This window comes from Manacus vitellinus, unplaced genomic scaffold (genome assembly GCF_001715985.3).
Source record: "Manacus vitellinus isolate BGI_N305 unplaced genomic scaffold, ASM171598v3 scaffold_8_pilon, whole genome shotgun sequence".
Taxonomy (NCBI): Eukaryota; Metazoa; Chordata; class Aves; order Passeriformes; family Pipridae; genus Manacus; species Manacus vitellinus.
The window spans coordinates 26,176,795-26,191,906 of NW_021940864.1; the positions used below are offsets into that span (position 1 = coordinate 26,176,795).

General features: G+C 34.6%; 1 protein-coding gene across 1 annotated transcript in view; it reads right to left on the reverse strand.

Moving 5' to 3' along the window:
• The window catches only part of RYR2 (ryanodine receptor 2), a 379,203-nt gene that overhangs the window by 132,476 nt on the left and 231,615 nt on the right, over positions 1-15,112 (reverse strand). Inside the window, exons 27-35 of the mRNA XM_029965125.1 lie at positions 13,031-13,178; positions 11,304-11,512; positions 9,273-9,447; positions 4,169-4,377; positions 2,935-3,287; positions 2,601-2,715; positions 1,491-1,651; positions 722-881; positions 383-469 (exon numbers count right to left, since the gene is read on the reverse strand). Of these exons, the coding sequence (XP_029820985.1) occupies positions 383-469; positions 722-881; positions 1,491-1,651; positions 2,601-2,715; positions 2,935-3,287; positions 4,169-4,377; positions 9,273-9,447; positions 11,304-11,512; positions 13,031-13,178 (1,617 nt within the window). The remainder of the gene's footprint in view (positions 1-382; positions 470-721; positions 882-1,490; positions 1,652-2,600; positions 2,716-2,934; positions 3,288-4,168; positions 4,378-9,272; positions 9,448-11,303; positions 11,513-13,030; positions 13,179-15,112) is intronic.

The window sequence follows — 15,112 nt, forward strand, 5'->3', positions numbered from 1 at the left end:
TTAAAATTATTTTAAAACCCTAATCTAATCTGCAGATACACCAGTCTTCCATGCTCTGTTTGTAGAATGAGAACTGCCTTACTGACCCCAGTGATTTTGTTTCATCATGAAGGACAAGATTCAGAAAATTCAACAGGACTTTGCAATATTCTCTGTTAATTCTAATCAGTTTCAACCCTTCTTATTCAATGTACTGTATTTTAAATTCATGAAGTATTTACAGCTGAGTTAAGAATAAAAACAGCAATAGTGCAAACACTTGGAATCATAAAAAATGTGCCCAATACCAGGAAGACATCACAGGCAACAAATGGCAAAAAATAAAATAAAATTATTTTATAAAATTCATAAATCCTAAACCTACACAACAAGCATTGTTTACCTTTATTCTTCCCAATTCAAACTGGAAAACATTGGGGCTTGTAGCTTGAGCAAATACAGCAGGAAATAACTTTGTACTTGGTTCAACCTAAATCGAAGATACACAAATACATAACCACAGAAGACAGAAAAACAGTATTGCAAATTAAAAGAAAAGGCAGTCAGCAAGTGCAGGCCTTTGAATAAAACCCCATGAAATTCAAATAGGACGGAAAAAATAGAGTCATAACAGTGGTGATTACTTTTTCTTACAGTCTTGTACAAAAACCTCTAATGAGATGCAGTCTGAGAACTTGGTTTTCCCCCTTCCCGTTGGAAGACACCATCAAAAAATACTCACCTGATAGTACGTGCCTAGTTCCTTGCCATTAGCTGTGAAGGTCAGCAGGCCACTGGCAGCATCGACCAAGCAACCAATCTCCAGACCATTATTATTACGTCCTTGTCCAGGGCTCATGCTCTCTCCTGCGCACACCATATAGCAGTTGCTGCGTTTTATACTGAATGTCAAAAGACAAATTTATTTATGGATGCTGTGTAAACTTTATGTAATGAATTAATAACAACTTTGCACGGCTGAAACCAGGCCCTGTGGCTGAAAACAGTGGATCCCACCAGAACCACTGTCAAAACTCAATGAAACCTGGACATCATAATTGAAAAAATAAAAACTGAAGATGACATTGTATGAACAAGTTCAAATGTTTTGTAAAATTTCGAAGACAAAACTGACTTTGCAAGTTAATGTTTTAAATCATTTAATGTTGAGCATAACAGGTTTCTGGCATGGATAATAACTTGAAGTGCTGAGAGGAACTGTTGTACTAATTGTGGCCTCAGAAGTCAACATTTACAGGATCATAGTCTTCAACTATATAGAAAAGCTGCACTATTTTACTTTTCAGTGCCTATTGATTTGACTAGATCACTACTCCACTGTTTCTTTACAAGTAACAGGAGGTAACAAGCCACACTTTTTCATACTACTGCTTTTTTTATTATTTTTCCACATCAAACCAGTTACATTAAATGAGGTGGATTTACACTTTATAAATTACTAGTTGCTTTTATGGGTATAAAATATAGATCATAAGAAAATTATTACCAACCTCTCATGAACCTTCCCTTTTTCATCTCCCAGTGTAACTGTGACAGTACGCACTCTGTCCAAGTCAAAGCTTGTGTCATACTGGTGAAAGTCTGATGTAATCCAGCCCACCCAGACATTAGCAGGCTCTTGACCAGGAAATATTCTCACTGAATAATAGTACTGTTAATGAAAAAAATAATGTTATCAAATGTTACTATTCGCTTTCCAGTGTGATTCCAGTTTGATTCAGAACTTATTGCTCTAAAATTTGGAAACATGTCATCTCTTCAAAAGTAGCATAGCCTTATTCAATTGCAAATTGTAAGCAAAGCAACAAAAGAATATAAACACAAATCAAAATACAGCCAACCAAATATGCTTGCTAAAAGAAAAAAAATGGAAAAGAACTGTATTGAAGGCTGCTGTATCATAGCATTGTAAGCTATTTTTTTACAGCAACCACAATTTTTATACTGCAGGTGACTCAGTTTCCAGTATATGACATCTTTTAGAAAGAGAAAAATACATTGGGAAGAGGAGTATTTTTTCCCTTTGAACATCAAAGAGTGAGTGCTCATGGAGCTGATTTTGTTGGAAAAATATGCACAAATCCTGCACAAAACTTCCACCAGGAGTTACATTAAATAAATGCTTTGTAAAATTAGTACAGATGTTTTCAAATGGTCCTGAACAACGACCTACGGGTTTAATGTACTTTTTCCTATTATTTCTTATTCTAGAACTATTTATTCATCCTCTTTTATGTTAGGTGTTATCAACACTAGTTTCAAAAACGGATTCAACTAGTTTATAGGTTTTCATCTGGAAATTGTTTTAGACTGACAATCAATTCAAAACAAAAGGAACAAAGCAGTCTTAACTTCAGCAGCAGCACAGAACTACCATAGACAATTAAATTAAAATTTCTGCTTGAAAATTAGACTGTTTCTGAAACTTTTACATGCAAAACAACTTTAGCTATATATAAAAAAACCTCAGCAATAAAAAAAAAAAAAAATCAACCCCCCCCAAAAAAAACCCCAAAACCCAAACCAAACCAAACCAAAAAAAACCAAGCAAAAAAACCCCCACCAAACAAAAATCAAACAGCAATCCTATGTTACGATACCGTGGAAGTTTGCATCAAATAATCATAGTCATCCCTATCATCTGCTAGCACATCCTCAGTAAGCCGTGCAGAGTGACTCGTGCTATAATCTGGCTTCGTCCTCCTGAGCATAAATCTGTAATAAAATAAGTAAAATCAAAATCTATTAAAGTCTAATCACAAAGGTAAATTATTCAGAAAAGAGAAAGGGACAAGCGCATTTTTAACAGCACTTAATTATGACCTTAAACTACATATCCAAAAGTTATTTCACTGGTCTGTCAGGCATGACTGGCATTTTCTTCCACTTTGAGAAGGGGGAAAAAAAAAGTAGCACACCAAATATGCTACTAACCTTTGTTTAAGACGTGAAGGCTTTTCTTGAACATAATCTTTATGGTTGTTTAACTCCGATTTTGTGGCATCTTTTTCTCTTTCTGTCCGATCAGGAACCAGATGACCATGAGCAGTTTTCATTAGAACCTCAAAATCAGAATCAGCATCATAATCCTCCAAGTCATTCTTTGGGCCAAAAAGACCAGAGCCTGGTAACCCTCCTGCAGCTGATCTGGAGAACACTTCAGCACATTCAATGGGCATGCTTAATCGAAAAAACATGACATCTGTTTTACTGTTCTGTGAACCAAAGGACTTCTGCGTGACTTTCAGACAGGGGCAGCTGTCTATGGTGCCATCAATTCTCATCACCTATGAGACAAAAAGATGTAGTTGTGTTGAAGCCAATGCTTTTTCTGCTTTGTAACTATTCAATTTATATTTCTAGAATATGCATTCATGACTTGCAAACCTTGCAAGGGTATGCTGTCAACAATCAAATGTACTGCAATCACGTGCTGCCATTTTGAAGGGAAATAAATACTATGAGGAGTGGATGTTATTTGTGGTTCCATTGTTAAATTAAAAAAAAAAGACTCAAAGAAATTACCTTTCTCATAACTCTTTGCAACATAATTCCAGCCCTGCCCAGAACAACACAGACCAAAAAATATAAATCATACATGCACATATGCAAAAACATAAATTGTTTCTCAAATACTACATTGTGATACACAACAGCTGAAAAAGAATTCTTATTTCATCAGTTTCAGAAGGATTTAATGGAAAACTTACAAGGCATGAATTCCGTTCCATCAAGATGCACAACTAATTGAGACATAGGTTTTGACACAATTGGCTAATAAATATTTATTAAAATCAAAACCAATTAGCTATGGAAAAATCACAAAGTGTGTGCACATGGTATCTGTTATGTAAAAATGCCCAATTTCTGGAACTTGTTTACAAACATAGCTTTCACTGCAAAACGAGCTCTTAATGAGGACATCTTGTAAAATTTGTCTCTGAGAATCTCATGTTTACGCACGACAGACTTCATTGAAAAAAATACTATCAACCAAATAATTACATTCTTTGCAACTCTACTGAAGGTAAGAAAATTCTAACAGGTGCAAGGTTCATCCAGAAATGGGACAACATATCACATTAAAAATCTTGTCTAGAAGTGCAAAAGTAGAAACATAAATTAAACATATTCAAGTGTCTAGAAACATTTTAATAGGATCACAAACCTCAATATGTTCATGATTTGTGGGCACTGGTAGAAACTGAGGGAGTCTTTTACTCAGCCAAATGGTAATGTCTCTGTTTGTATTAACAGCAAAGGGTTCATACCCTTCCTGTAAGCCACATATAGTGAAATATTTTAGAGTGCTGACATCTTTTCCAAAGTTCATTCTTCCCACTTGAGATGGGCCCAGACTGCACACAGGTAGAAATCCTTAAAACAAGATGAAAGAACACATGGGTTGTACGTCATGAACATCAATGAACTGCTCTTCTCCATAACTGAATTAAAAATTATTTGGTAAAAAAAAGTAAATTAATCCAAAAAACCAAAGATTATAAATGTAAGCAGTCATCAGTAGCACATTGCATCTTGCATGTCACCAAGTAATGTATCTTAAACATAATTCTGAAAAAGAAAAGCCCCATAATAGTCGTGAATCTCTTCATGCAACACTCAATTTACCTCACAGAGTCTGACAGTCAGCTCTTGGTTAATCATTCTGCTAAGCTGGTAGAGTGTTGCCAATTTTACTCCAATTTTACTCCTACTACTTTTATATTCCCCCTAAAATTTCATTATTCATGGTATTTTGAGAGAAACTTACTTTAAAAGTAATATAGTGTTTGTCCATGCAGTTATAATAGTAAAAAAAAAAATACAAATATGCACCAAGTGCATGTCATAGATTTTAAAAAAAAAAAATTAATTTTAAAAATTCATAAAACTGTGGCTCTGGATAATGAGAACTGACAATATGATACTTCAGCTTCATGAAATAATGTAGTTTGGTTTGGGGTTATGTTTTCTGTTTTACCTTTTGAATCAGTTTCACATTTGTATGCATCTTAGTGTTTCACTAGCACAGGGAATTCATTTGTGACTTCTTTGCACTTTTTTAAAAAAGGGGTATTTTTCTCAGTTCCAGTCCAAAAAACCTAAGAAAATCTTCTATTTCTTCTATTCCTTTTCATCCTGTTTGTCAATTTTCACAGCTACAAATCACTTTGTAGATTCATTTGATCTAGTTATTAACAAAATGTTTTCTTTTTTATCGAGGCAGGAATATGAATCAATGATTCTGATTCATATGAATGTACCAGGTATCAAAAGATAAAAGGACAAAATACAATTTAGTTCCTCTCTTTTCTTTATGCTGCCTAGATAAAAAAAAGGGCAGAGGATCAATTCATGATACATGTTTTCTTCAGAGACAAAAGCAAACTCCATAGCACCATCTACAGGAATGACCACTTAAATGGTCAGTCTTCAGTATCACTTTCTGAAGATTTTACTACAGATATAAGAAACTGGTTGTCATATTTATGTGTATTAGACCTGATATATTTAATGAAACACTCTATTAGTCATAAATTCAATTCCAGATTATCTTCACAGCTTGGCTCTTAAATCCTTGCCTTGTAGGCGTCAACTTCTCAGATAACATAGCTGATACAGACAATAAGATTTGTGTCTATTCCTCTAGTGCAAATGCAATGATGAACAATAATAGAGAGTATTTTCCAGCACTAAATGAAACAATATTGTATTATACAACACAAAACTAGGAAAAATATATCGAGCTATATGCCATGGTAAACCCCAGCAGCTCTAGTAGGGAGAATTTACTAGGCTCCCTCAAGTTAAAGGAATCCATAAGTTGTTGCAAAAGTTAAGTAAAGCCAAAAATCAAAATTCTATTTTAAATAACCTTACAATTCTTAGCTCATCACTCAAAAACTGGTAATACTTATACCTGTGCATTTTCCTGTGGGCTCAAAAAAAAAAAAAAAAAAAAAGAGAACTCTCAGACAGATTCATTATTAGATGTGAAGCAAATATTTTACACACTAACACAAATGTAAATGAGCATTTGCAAGGTTCCCTGAAAGAAAATAAAGAAACCCAGAAAAAGTTCCTACACAGGTAAAACTCTCATTGATGTTTTTACTCAATCTAGTACTTCCCATCAACCCTGTAAATGTAGCCAATACAAAATCAAGATGACAATCTCTCTCGCCAATGCAAATTCCATTGATTTCAGAAGGCACTGTACATGTAGCTAACTCATGCAAGTAACTTTAACTGTACAGTAACCCTTGCTCTGTAGGAATGGAATATAAATACGAGTACCAACCCTAATCATGAAAACACTATTCCACCTCTGGTGAAATTCTGGGCTGATTTGCCCATGGTTCAGTTGTCATTACGGTGTTTTAGGGCTCTTCTGTATATGACAAAGAAAGAGCATATCATCTTACAGGGAGTGTGCTGCTAAGGCAGCTACATGTCTTTCTATGGAATAAAAATGAATTTTCAATACCCATTTCTAAATGGGTATCCAGCCATTTCTGATGTGATGTTTCACAGATTCCACATAGCCCTTGCATGCTGGAGGCCACATACAAAGATTATTTGTCCATAACCTGGCTCTTAACCTCCAGGTACAAAACTGGGCTATGTAACAAAACTTTCATTTCACTTTGTGAAATAGCAAAACAAAAAATACTTTAACATTACCACACGAAGAGTAACCCTCTAGCACTGTCTGTGGTGAAAGCACAGGACAGCAGCATTTTTCATAATGTTCCCTACTTTCAAGAACACAACATGAACCTCCTGACCCAATCTGTCAAACACTACAAACGGTTCATGCTCATGGAGATCGTGAGTAGAAAAAACAAAATTTGGTTTATACAGTGTTCTTGTTCATATCTACAGTGTAAAATTTCCTTCATACAATTGCATAATAAGATGCAATTATGTTTATCAATTTTACTACTGAGATGATATCTCATAAGCAAATTCATCTGTCATAATCCCAATCCTCTCATTGGTAGCACAATCTAATACACAGCATATGAGCCTTATTAATAAGATGGGAGAGCATTGTACTCCATTTTCACCATTCCTAAGTAAATTAAAACTACAGGTCTGATTTACAGTAAGGCTGCACCAGAAATTCTAACCTTTTTTGAAAGCTAAAGATCCCTTTCTGCAGCAACATAAAATGCACAGGATTCACTGATAGAAGTGACCTGAAGAAGAGTCTCAGTTAAGCAAGAGCCAATATCAAAACCAAACTAAAGTAAGTCTAACAAAAAAAAAAAAAAAAAAAAAAAAAAAGAGAAAGCTCAATAATCATTAAGATCAATAAAAGTAATTTATTTTGTGTATTTCATTTGTCTGTTTGCATATACACACTCATACACAGAGTTGCCTTCCCTCCCTGAGTCCTCTTCGCCCCAAGAATTGTGTATTAAATACCCACAATATTTTCAAATATGGCTCTGGAGTTATTAAATCTGAGGTCAATCAGCACATTCCTTTGAAAACCAAATAGGAGGTCTTATTTCAAAGAGCAAGCTCTTTTCCACAAACATGACAATAAAGGAACTTAATGTGAATTACAAGGATACTGTGAAAAATATGAGAGGCTTGACACTGACATAAAGTCTTTGACAAGGTTACCAAAGCCTTCAGGCTTCACGTCAAGCCAGGAACTACTTTAGCAGTTTCAGACTCAGAGATCTGTTTCAGTCTGAACCTGCAGCTAGAAACAAGTAGCACAAAAAGTACACCACTGTGATTTCATCAACTTGGAAATCAAAATAGTGGTCAAACAGGTTACCCTCAGAATTTAATAAAATTTCAGTTTCTTTCAGAATCTTACTCTTCAATGGGATTATACTACCTAATAACTGGAAAGCCATTACAATTTAATGGCACCAAGATGATTTTTTTGCATATAGCACTTACAATAAGCCAATTCACAAAGCCCTTTCCCTCATCATGTTATCGCTGCACCTAAGGAAATCTGAAGTAACAGGCACAAGTCTAGAAAATTGATGGCAATTATGTAATTGTAAAGGAAATTAAAATATTTCTAATTCCTAAGGCCTGCCAAAGAAGGAAAAAAATTCTCCCAAAGCACTCCTGAAAATAAAATACTCTGAAATTCAGATGAAATTAAAGTGGTTAAAATTCAAAGAGGGAATTGCCTAATTAATAGGTATGAGATTCAGGCTTCCCCTGTGAATAGGAATGAGTAACCAAACAGTATCATTTGCAGCTCTTACTATTCAAAAAATTTAACTTTATCTCTCAGCTACAGCTGTATTGTTTAAAATATGTATAATATATATGGTAGAATATATGTACCTGCAACAAATAAAAGGGAAAGATTAAAGCTTAAAATATTCTTTTACGCTATGATATTTCAAAAGTTTTAGGCAGTGAACTAAATTAATGCGATTTCTTACCCTTTTCTCTATCTATTTGCACACAAGTATATAATTAAATTTATGAACAAAAATGCTTCTTTGGTATAGAATCAATCTGGCACCCGACATACCCTCACAATCATTGCCATCTTTGGCAAAGCCATAAGCTATGGCTTTATAACAAACTAACACCTGCTTGTGGACTCTGAAACCCGCACCAAGAAACCTACAGCAACACACAAAGCTCAATCCACTGCTTTAGAATTAAGCAAAAAAATTTGAAGGTTAGCTTTGTATCACTCGACTTTACCCTGGATCAGGTGTCATTTCTCCTCCCAGTGCTAAAACAAAACCTTAAAGATGACTTAAACTTCCTATCACGGTTTCTCACTAATTGGACAGAAATTTGGTAACATTTAAGTACTTCATCTAGATAAAATCTGATGTCCCTACCCACAGCAGGGCGGGTGGACTAGAGGATCTTCAAACGTCCCTTCCAAACCAAACCATTCTATGATGCATTCTATGATTCTGTTATATCATACAGTGACCTGCTGCAGTGAGGATGAAATATATAAGGTCATGAATCTGACATTCCAGACACATCCCTGTAAAACAGTGAAAAGGTCTCATGACAAAAGATGGCCACAAAGGTCACCACGGAAAAAAAAGTCTTGCCTCATCCTCACACCCAGTAAACTTCCTTTCCAAAGGCTTAATACTAATCAAATAGAGAAAAGGACAAGGGGTAGTTCCTGGGATGGGAGGGGACAAGGGGGTGCAGATGAGGGAATAAGAAACACACCACAAGAAACACATTAAAGCAAAGTCAGAGCAAAAATTGGGCAACAGGAAGTTAACAGCATGATATATTACAGTACTTACCGTCACCAACCTCAAAGTCCTTGAATGCAAGTTCTGAACCTGAGTCATCAAGCAGGATTTCACCATTTAAGGTGAACATCATAGTGTGCTCATTCATGTCAACCATGCATCCAACAACATCTCCTGCCAACCAAGAGCGGCCAAAATGCTCATTACCTTGGTGCCACCGCTGTGCCTGAAAAGAATTAAAAGAATAATAGTGACGATGTGGGTGTTCCTCTCGTCTTTAGTGGTAGAACTAATAATTAACCTTCTCAATTAAGCTGGCGCTGAAATGAACACAGAATATAATTCCAAAACAATGTCTTTGAGTTCTCCAAGTTGAGTCTGAAAATGGAAATCCAACAATTAACTTCGTGCAAGCACCCCTCACATCAGCATTGTAAAACATTGCTAAGAGAGCTGACAGGGGAAATGGCTGTTTCAACATTTTACTAACAAGTAAGAGCATTGCTTATTTTACTGTAATTTCATGGAAGACTTATAATTAAAATAATATTATATCTATTACAATGTTACATAGCTGCTTCACAAACCTTTTTTAAGAAATTGCTTTTATTTATTTCAGTAACCTATAAATTCATTACTTGCAAACAAACTTTATTCTTTCCTTGAGTATAATTCTAAAAATGTGGTGTGCGAAATAAATTAATCTTAGATTAATGCATAGCAGATTTTGGAAGGAATAGAATTGCCTGTGGATGAGACAAGCACTGAGTTTCTGATAGATTCCAGAGTAGCTGAGGGCATGATTAATGATACCTATGACTGCAAAGGCTTTGGATGGAGCCTTGGATTGGAGTTCAAACACATTAAAAAGTATTGCAACAAGCATAAAACAAAAAAACCCCCTGTTAATAACAAATAGGTTTTCTATTTATATATTCCATCGCAAGTAGATTTTTATCATCATACAAAACAAATGAACTTTTCTGGGCATCCTGAATATCAAAATCTTTTCTCCAGTCAAGAAAAGAACCCATTAAAATCAAAGATAACAAAACAGTTATGTGGATTGAGACCTAAAGATCAAAACCTAAGATTAAGAAGGCAAACTACAACACAGTTATTCCAGTAAATATACAGGATTTGAATAGTTTATTTAAGCCAGTCAGATATTTTACAAAAACAACTTTTCAGTTCTCTTTTCAAGGTATTTTCTCATGCAACACAAGAGTGGAAAAAATAAATTCCCACCACATAAATAAAATACATCTTGAGAGCTTTATCTAACTGGGAACAGCCAGGAATACTGTTGATTTCTGTTACATATTATAATAGTAATAAAGTCAATTAATTCCAATACCAGATACAAGAAATACTTTGACAATAGTCTTAATAATAATTAAGGTTTCGATAGCAGTTGCAGTTGCACTTGCCTTCATACTAAAAGTTCTTCTGAGTCATTTAACCTATTCTGATGACAATCAGTAATATATAAAAGTTTGTTTTCCTATATATTTTTACTACTTGATTTCAATCTGTCATTGTTTCATGCAGAGTTAAATTTGAGCAAAATTTACTGGTTCTATGATACGTCAGTGAAGTTGTAAGGATTTCTATAAAAAACTAGTTATATTCTTTGGAACTCTTACATTTCGAGAAAAAATTCGTATCAAAGTTTCCCTCAAACATGACTGTTAATCAACTTAACTATATTTATTCCCTAATGGCACTTCTTATCAAGAGAACAACAGAGTAAAACTCTAAAGAAATGATTCATAGCTAATTACAGCTCTGCCAGTATTTTGAATTTAAGTCACTTTGATTTTCAATTCTTTATATATACTGTACAAATACTGTGAAACTGTGAAAAAAAATTATAGAGATGTCAAATCCTGTTAATTAATTTTTCAGGTGACACTGATCCTCCTTATTCCATCTAGGCCCTCAAAGACAGAGAGAAATAATTTCATAAAACATCAATGAAAGATGAGAAGGAAATTAAGTTGAGGCAATGATACATGGAATTAGATGCAAAAAATTAAAAGTTTTGCAACCACTTATTATTGCAGATAAACACATACAAACCTTAAAGCCATCAAAAACAAAAGCTTCTTCATCTGAGCCAAGCTCCTGATCTGGCAGACAACCTGGCCTGGTCCAGCCAACTCTCATGTCTCCTGCAGTAACCGCCTCAAACTCAAAGTACCACTTCCCAGCCTTCACTGCATAAGTCTTTTCTGTGCGGAAGATCCTGAACTTTTCCATTATCCCACTGCACATGTCCAGTCTCACTGCTGTAAGGTTTAAAAAGATAAAAATAAGGAAAAAAAACCCCAACTAATGCAGAAAGTACTGTGTTAAACTACTGACAAAAATTAAGACAGTGAAAGGACAAGGTAAAGGAACACCTTTAAGCATAGGCATGTAAAGAAGAATGTGCTTGCAGAACAGCCATATGGGAAAAGTGTCCTTTCCCATTCTGGGGAATCAGCACGCTTAAGTACCTCTGTGAAATAACCCTACACTTGTAAATTCACCGGGGGGGGGGGGGGGGGGGGGGGGGGGGGGAGGAAGAGAACTTAGGAATCTGAGTGCAGCTACAAATCACTCGGATTCTTTTTCTCAGATTAGGAAAAAGAATGCGAAAGGCAAGGATCTCTTTCCACAAATTTGCAATGTATTAAATCCTGTGTGACCTCTGAAAGGTCAGCATTCCAGTCTAATCACCATAACTCCTCTTTTTCTTGAATTTGTTTTAAGACCAAATGTGTCTGCACCTACCTGCACCTTTTTATTAGACCATGCTAAGAACCTCTCGCTTTCTCTTCTGTTTTCTCAGCCACATCAAGGTCCACATTTCCAATATCATCTAGAATAGCCTATAAAATCATATCCCTCAGAATTTATTATCACTTCTGATGCCACTATGCCTGACCTGGGTGAGGCTCATTGTTTCCTGTAAGCAACTCTGAACTCTCCGCCACATAATTCTTTATCCATAAAATTTTCTCTTTGATAGTTGACAAAATTAAAAACATTTTTGAAGACCCTCAGTACCTCAACTATACAGATGTAGCACCACAAAGCATGATAACTGAGAATTTGTTTTCTTTTTAAATTCTAAGTAACATAATGCTTTCCAGATTCTAAGCAATCCCAAAAATACAGCTGCTGTGGGAAACCAGCAAGGAATAATAATAAAGCATAAAACCTGACACTAGAGAGCTTTGTAAAATTAAGTTTAAATAAAAATTAATGATTGGAGATGCAGAACACCACTAGAGGGCTCTAAATCCTTTAATAACTGTATGGATTTTTGCTGATGAAAGAAGATCCCTATCACGTTTTATGCATCTCAAAAACTTGAGAGACTTATAAACTGCAAAATCTAACTCCTCAAAATGAGTATAAAAAATCTTCTGATGAATGCAGTTCCAGTCTTTGCTCATGAAAGATCAGTTTGTGGGACACTGTTCTGCAGTTCCTTTCCTCTGGCAATTTTGCAACAGCACTGATCACATCTTTCAGATTCAAGTATTGCACTTGCGTTCTTCGCATTTAATTAGTAACTCCATTCAAAGAACCAGATCAATGACCACTGCATTTTAGGAAAAAACAGCATTTTCCAGCAGTTTATTCCCAAGGAAATTAAAATCTAAGGGAAATACAAACAACAGAAAATGAAGAAAAGCACCTTTTAGATTTGGAGACACCTGTTCAAAATGTTTTATTGAACCAACAAATTCAGTAGTGGAGTGACATATTCTAATCCTTTTTGGTTCTGAGAAGAAAAAAACCCCAAAATTAATTACCATGGTCTTGATCAGGAGCTTCCAGATGGTAACCATAACCTAGAAGGGTGCGAACTGCTTCCCGAAGACTGTCTTTGTTTGACTTCTTTGTTCGATCATCCAAAAGAGCATATGGTACAAGGCGAGGGTTTCTTCTATTCTTCACATCCTGCATACAGTATGAAAAATCAATTCAATTTCAGAAATTGCATTTTTGTCTTGAAGACAAGATTATGGTAGTATAGCAGTATAAAAATTACTATTTATACCAACTGAAACATGGAACTGCAAGTATAGCAAGGATTCAAAGAAGCCAAATAGTCTAGAAAGTAGTAAAACCCACTAAATTCACTAAAAAAGAAAGTAAGACACAAATAAACAAAACTGTGTGGCTTATACCTGCTGCTATTTTCTATCAAATTTATTTAATAAAGTAACAATATAAACCACAAAAACAAGGATAGATGTGAAGAGGTTGACAGAAGAGTCAAAGGATTATATTTTGAACGCTGTTTATGAAGCAGATACCATAACAATAAGCTAGTATATAACTAAAATTCAGAGATATTTCTGTACCTCAAATATACAGGTTTGAGGGTTTTTTAATTATTTTAGCAGTTAACAAGATACATAAAATGCCCAAATAATAAACATGATTAAAACAGAAGAAAAAATACTACTAATAAAAAATAATAAATACATGCAACGCTAATAAATAATAAAACAGATAAAAAAATCTGTCTTACTATGTCAAATGCTTAAAACATGTATTTTTCCAAAATAAAGGGTCTTGCAAGAATATGGTTGATGTGTTTCATGTGTAGAATTTTTGTAATAGATAATTAAACTAACCTCTCCTGCACCTAAAATGAATGTATTGGTAAGGTTTAATCTTCATATTTTAGGTTTATTGACACAATATTGATAAAGTTTTCCTCTACTGCAAAAATTATCTCCTTTGAAAGCAGTATTTAACTGAAATATTTATATGAGAAACATAATTTTTAGTGACTAATAGAACTGTTTTCTTGTCTATATTTTCTTCTCACATCCTGTCAGACTTTTTTGGCAGCCAGAGAAACCATGCTAAGAACTCTCCATGTTCTTCCTGACATCTTACTATAAAAAAAATTACAGGCCAGACATACAAAAAAAATATTGCTGTTTGTTGTCTTGAGTACAATACCAATAATACTGAGAGGCTTTTATGATTGGTAAGATTTAATAAGAAGTGCAAATATAGTGCCTATTATTTTAGAAAACAGCACCTACAATGAAAGTATCTTTCTTCTTTTATAGCATTACAGTTCTAGTTTTAGGAATATATGTAGTTTTCATTCTCTCTTTGCAGGCAGAAAAGGAACGGCACATCCATTCTGGCAAACATTTGCAGGCATCTCTAAATGCTTAGATGCAAGGCTATCTGCCTTTTGTCTTGTTATGGTAACCAACTATTAAAAGAGTAGTTATAAACCAGTGCTTGATGAAATCTGGTCCTACAAGTGATCCCTCTAGGAGAAGAAATATGAAGGGACAAGCATTACCTATATCCTAAAAAGGTTAACAAAAAGATAAAGATAATGCATTGCTGGGGACACAAATCAAGAACATATCAGCTCTAGTTGTATTCAGTGGAAAGGAGAGTGACAAAGCAAACACCAAGACCATTTGCTGGGGATACAAATCAAGAACATATCAGCTCTAGTTATATTCAGTGGAAAGGAGAGTGACAAAGCAAACACCAAGACCATTTGAGGGATCTTCTTTTCATATGCATTCCAAACACTTAAGTTCATATTCATAACTTTTTCCAGTATTTAATTTGGTAGATGCAGGTAAGGGCTGCATCCAGAATGAAGCAAATGTTGAATTAAATTTTTTAAGGAATTATTATTTGATATAAGAATACTCACAGTAGCATCTGAGAGTAAACACTATGGTTTAATTATTTGTCTTGGAAAGGACATAAAAAGAGAACTCATTTCCTCTGAAACACTATCTGTCCCAAAGATATTACCAACTTTTACTGTCTTTAAAAATATAAAACAGAAGTTTGGAACAAAAATTCTGCAATTTCTTACTCATAATATACAGTTACACTAA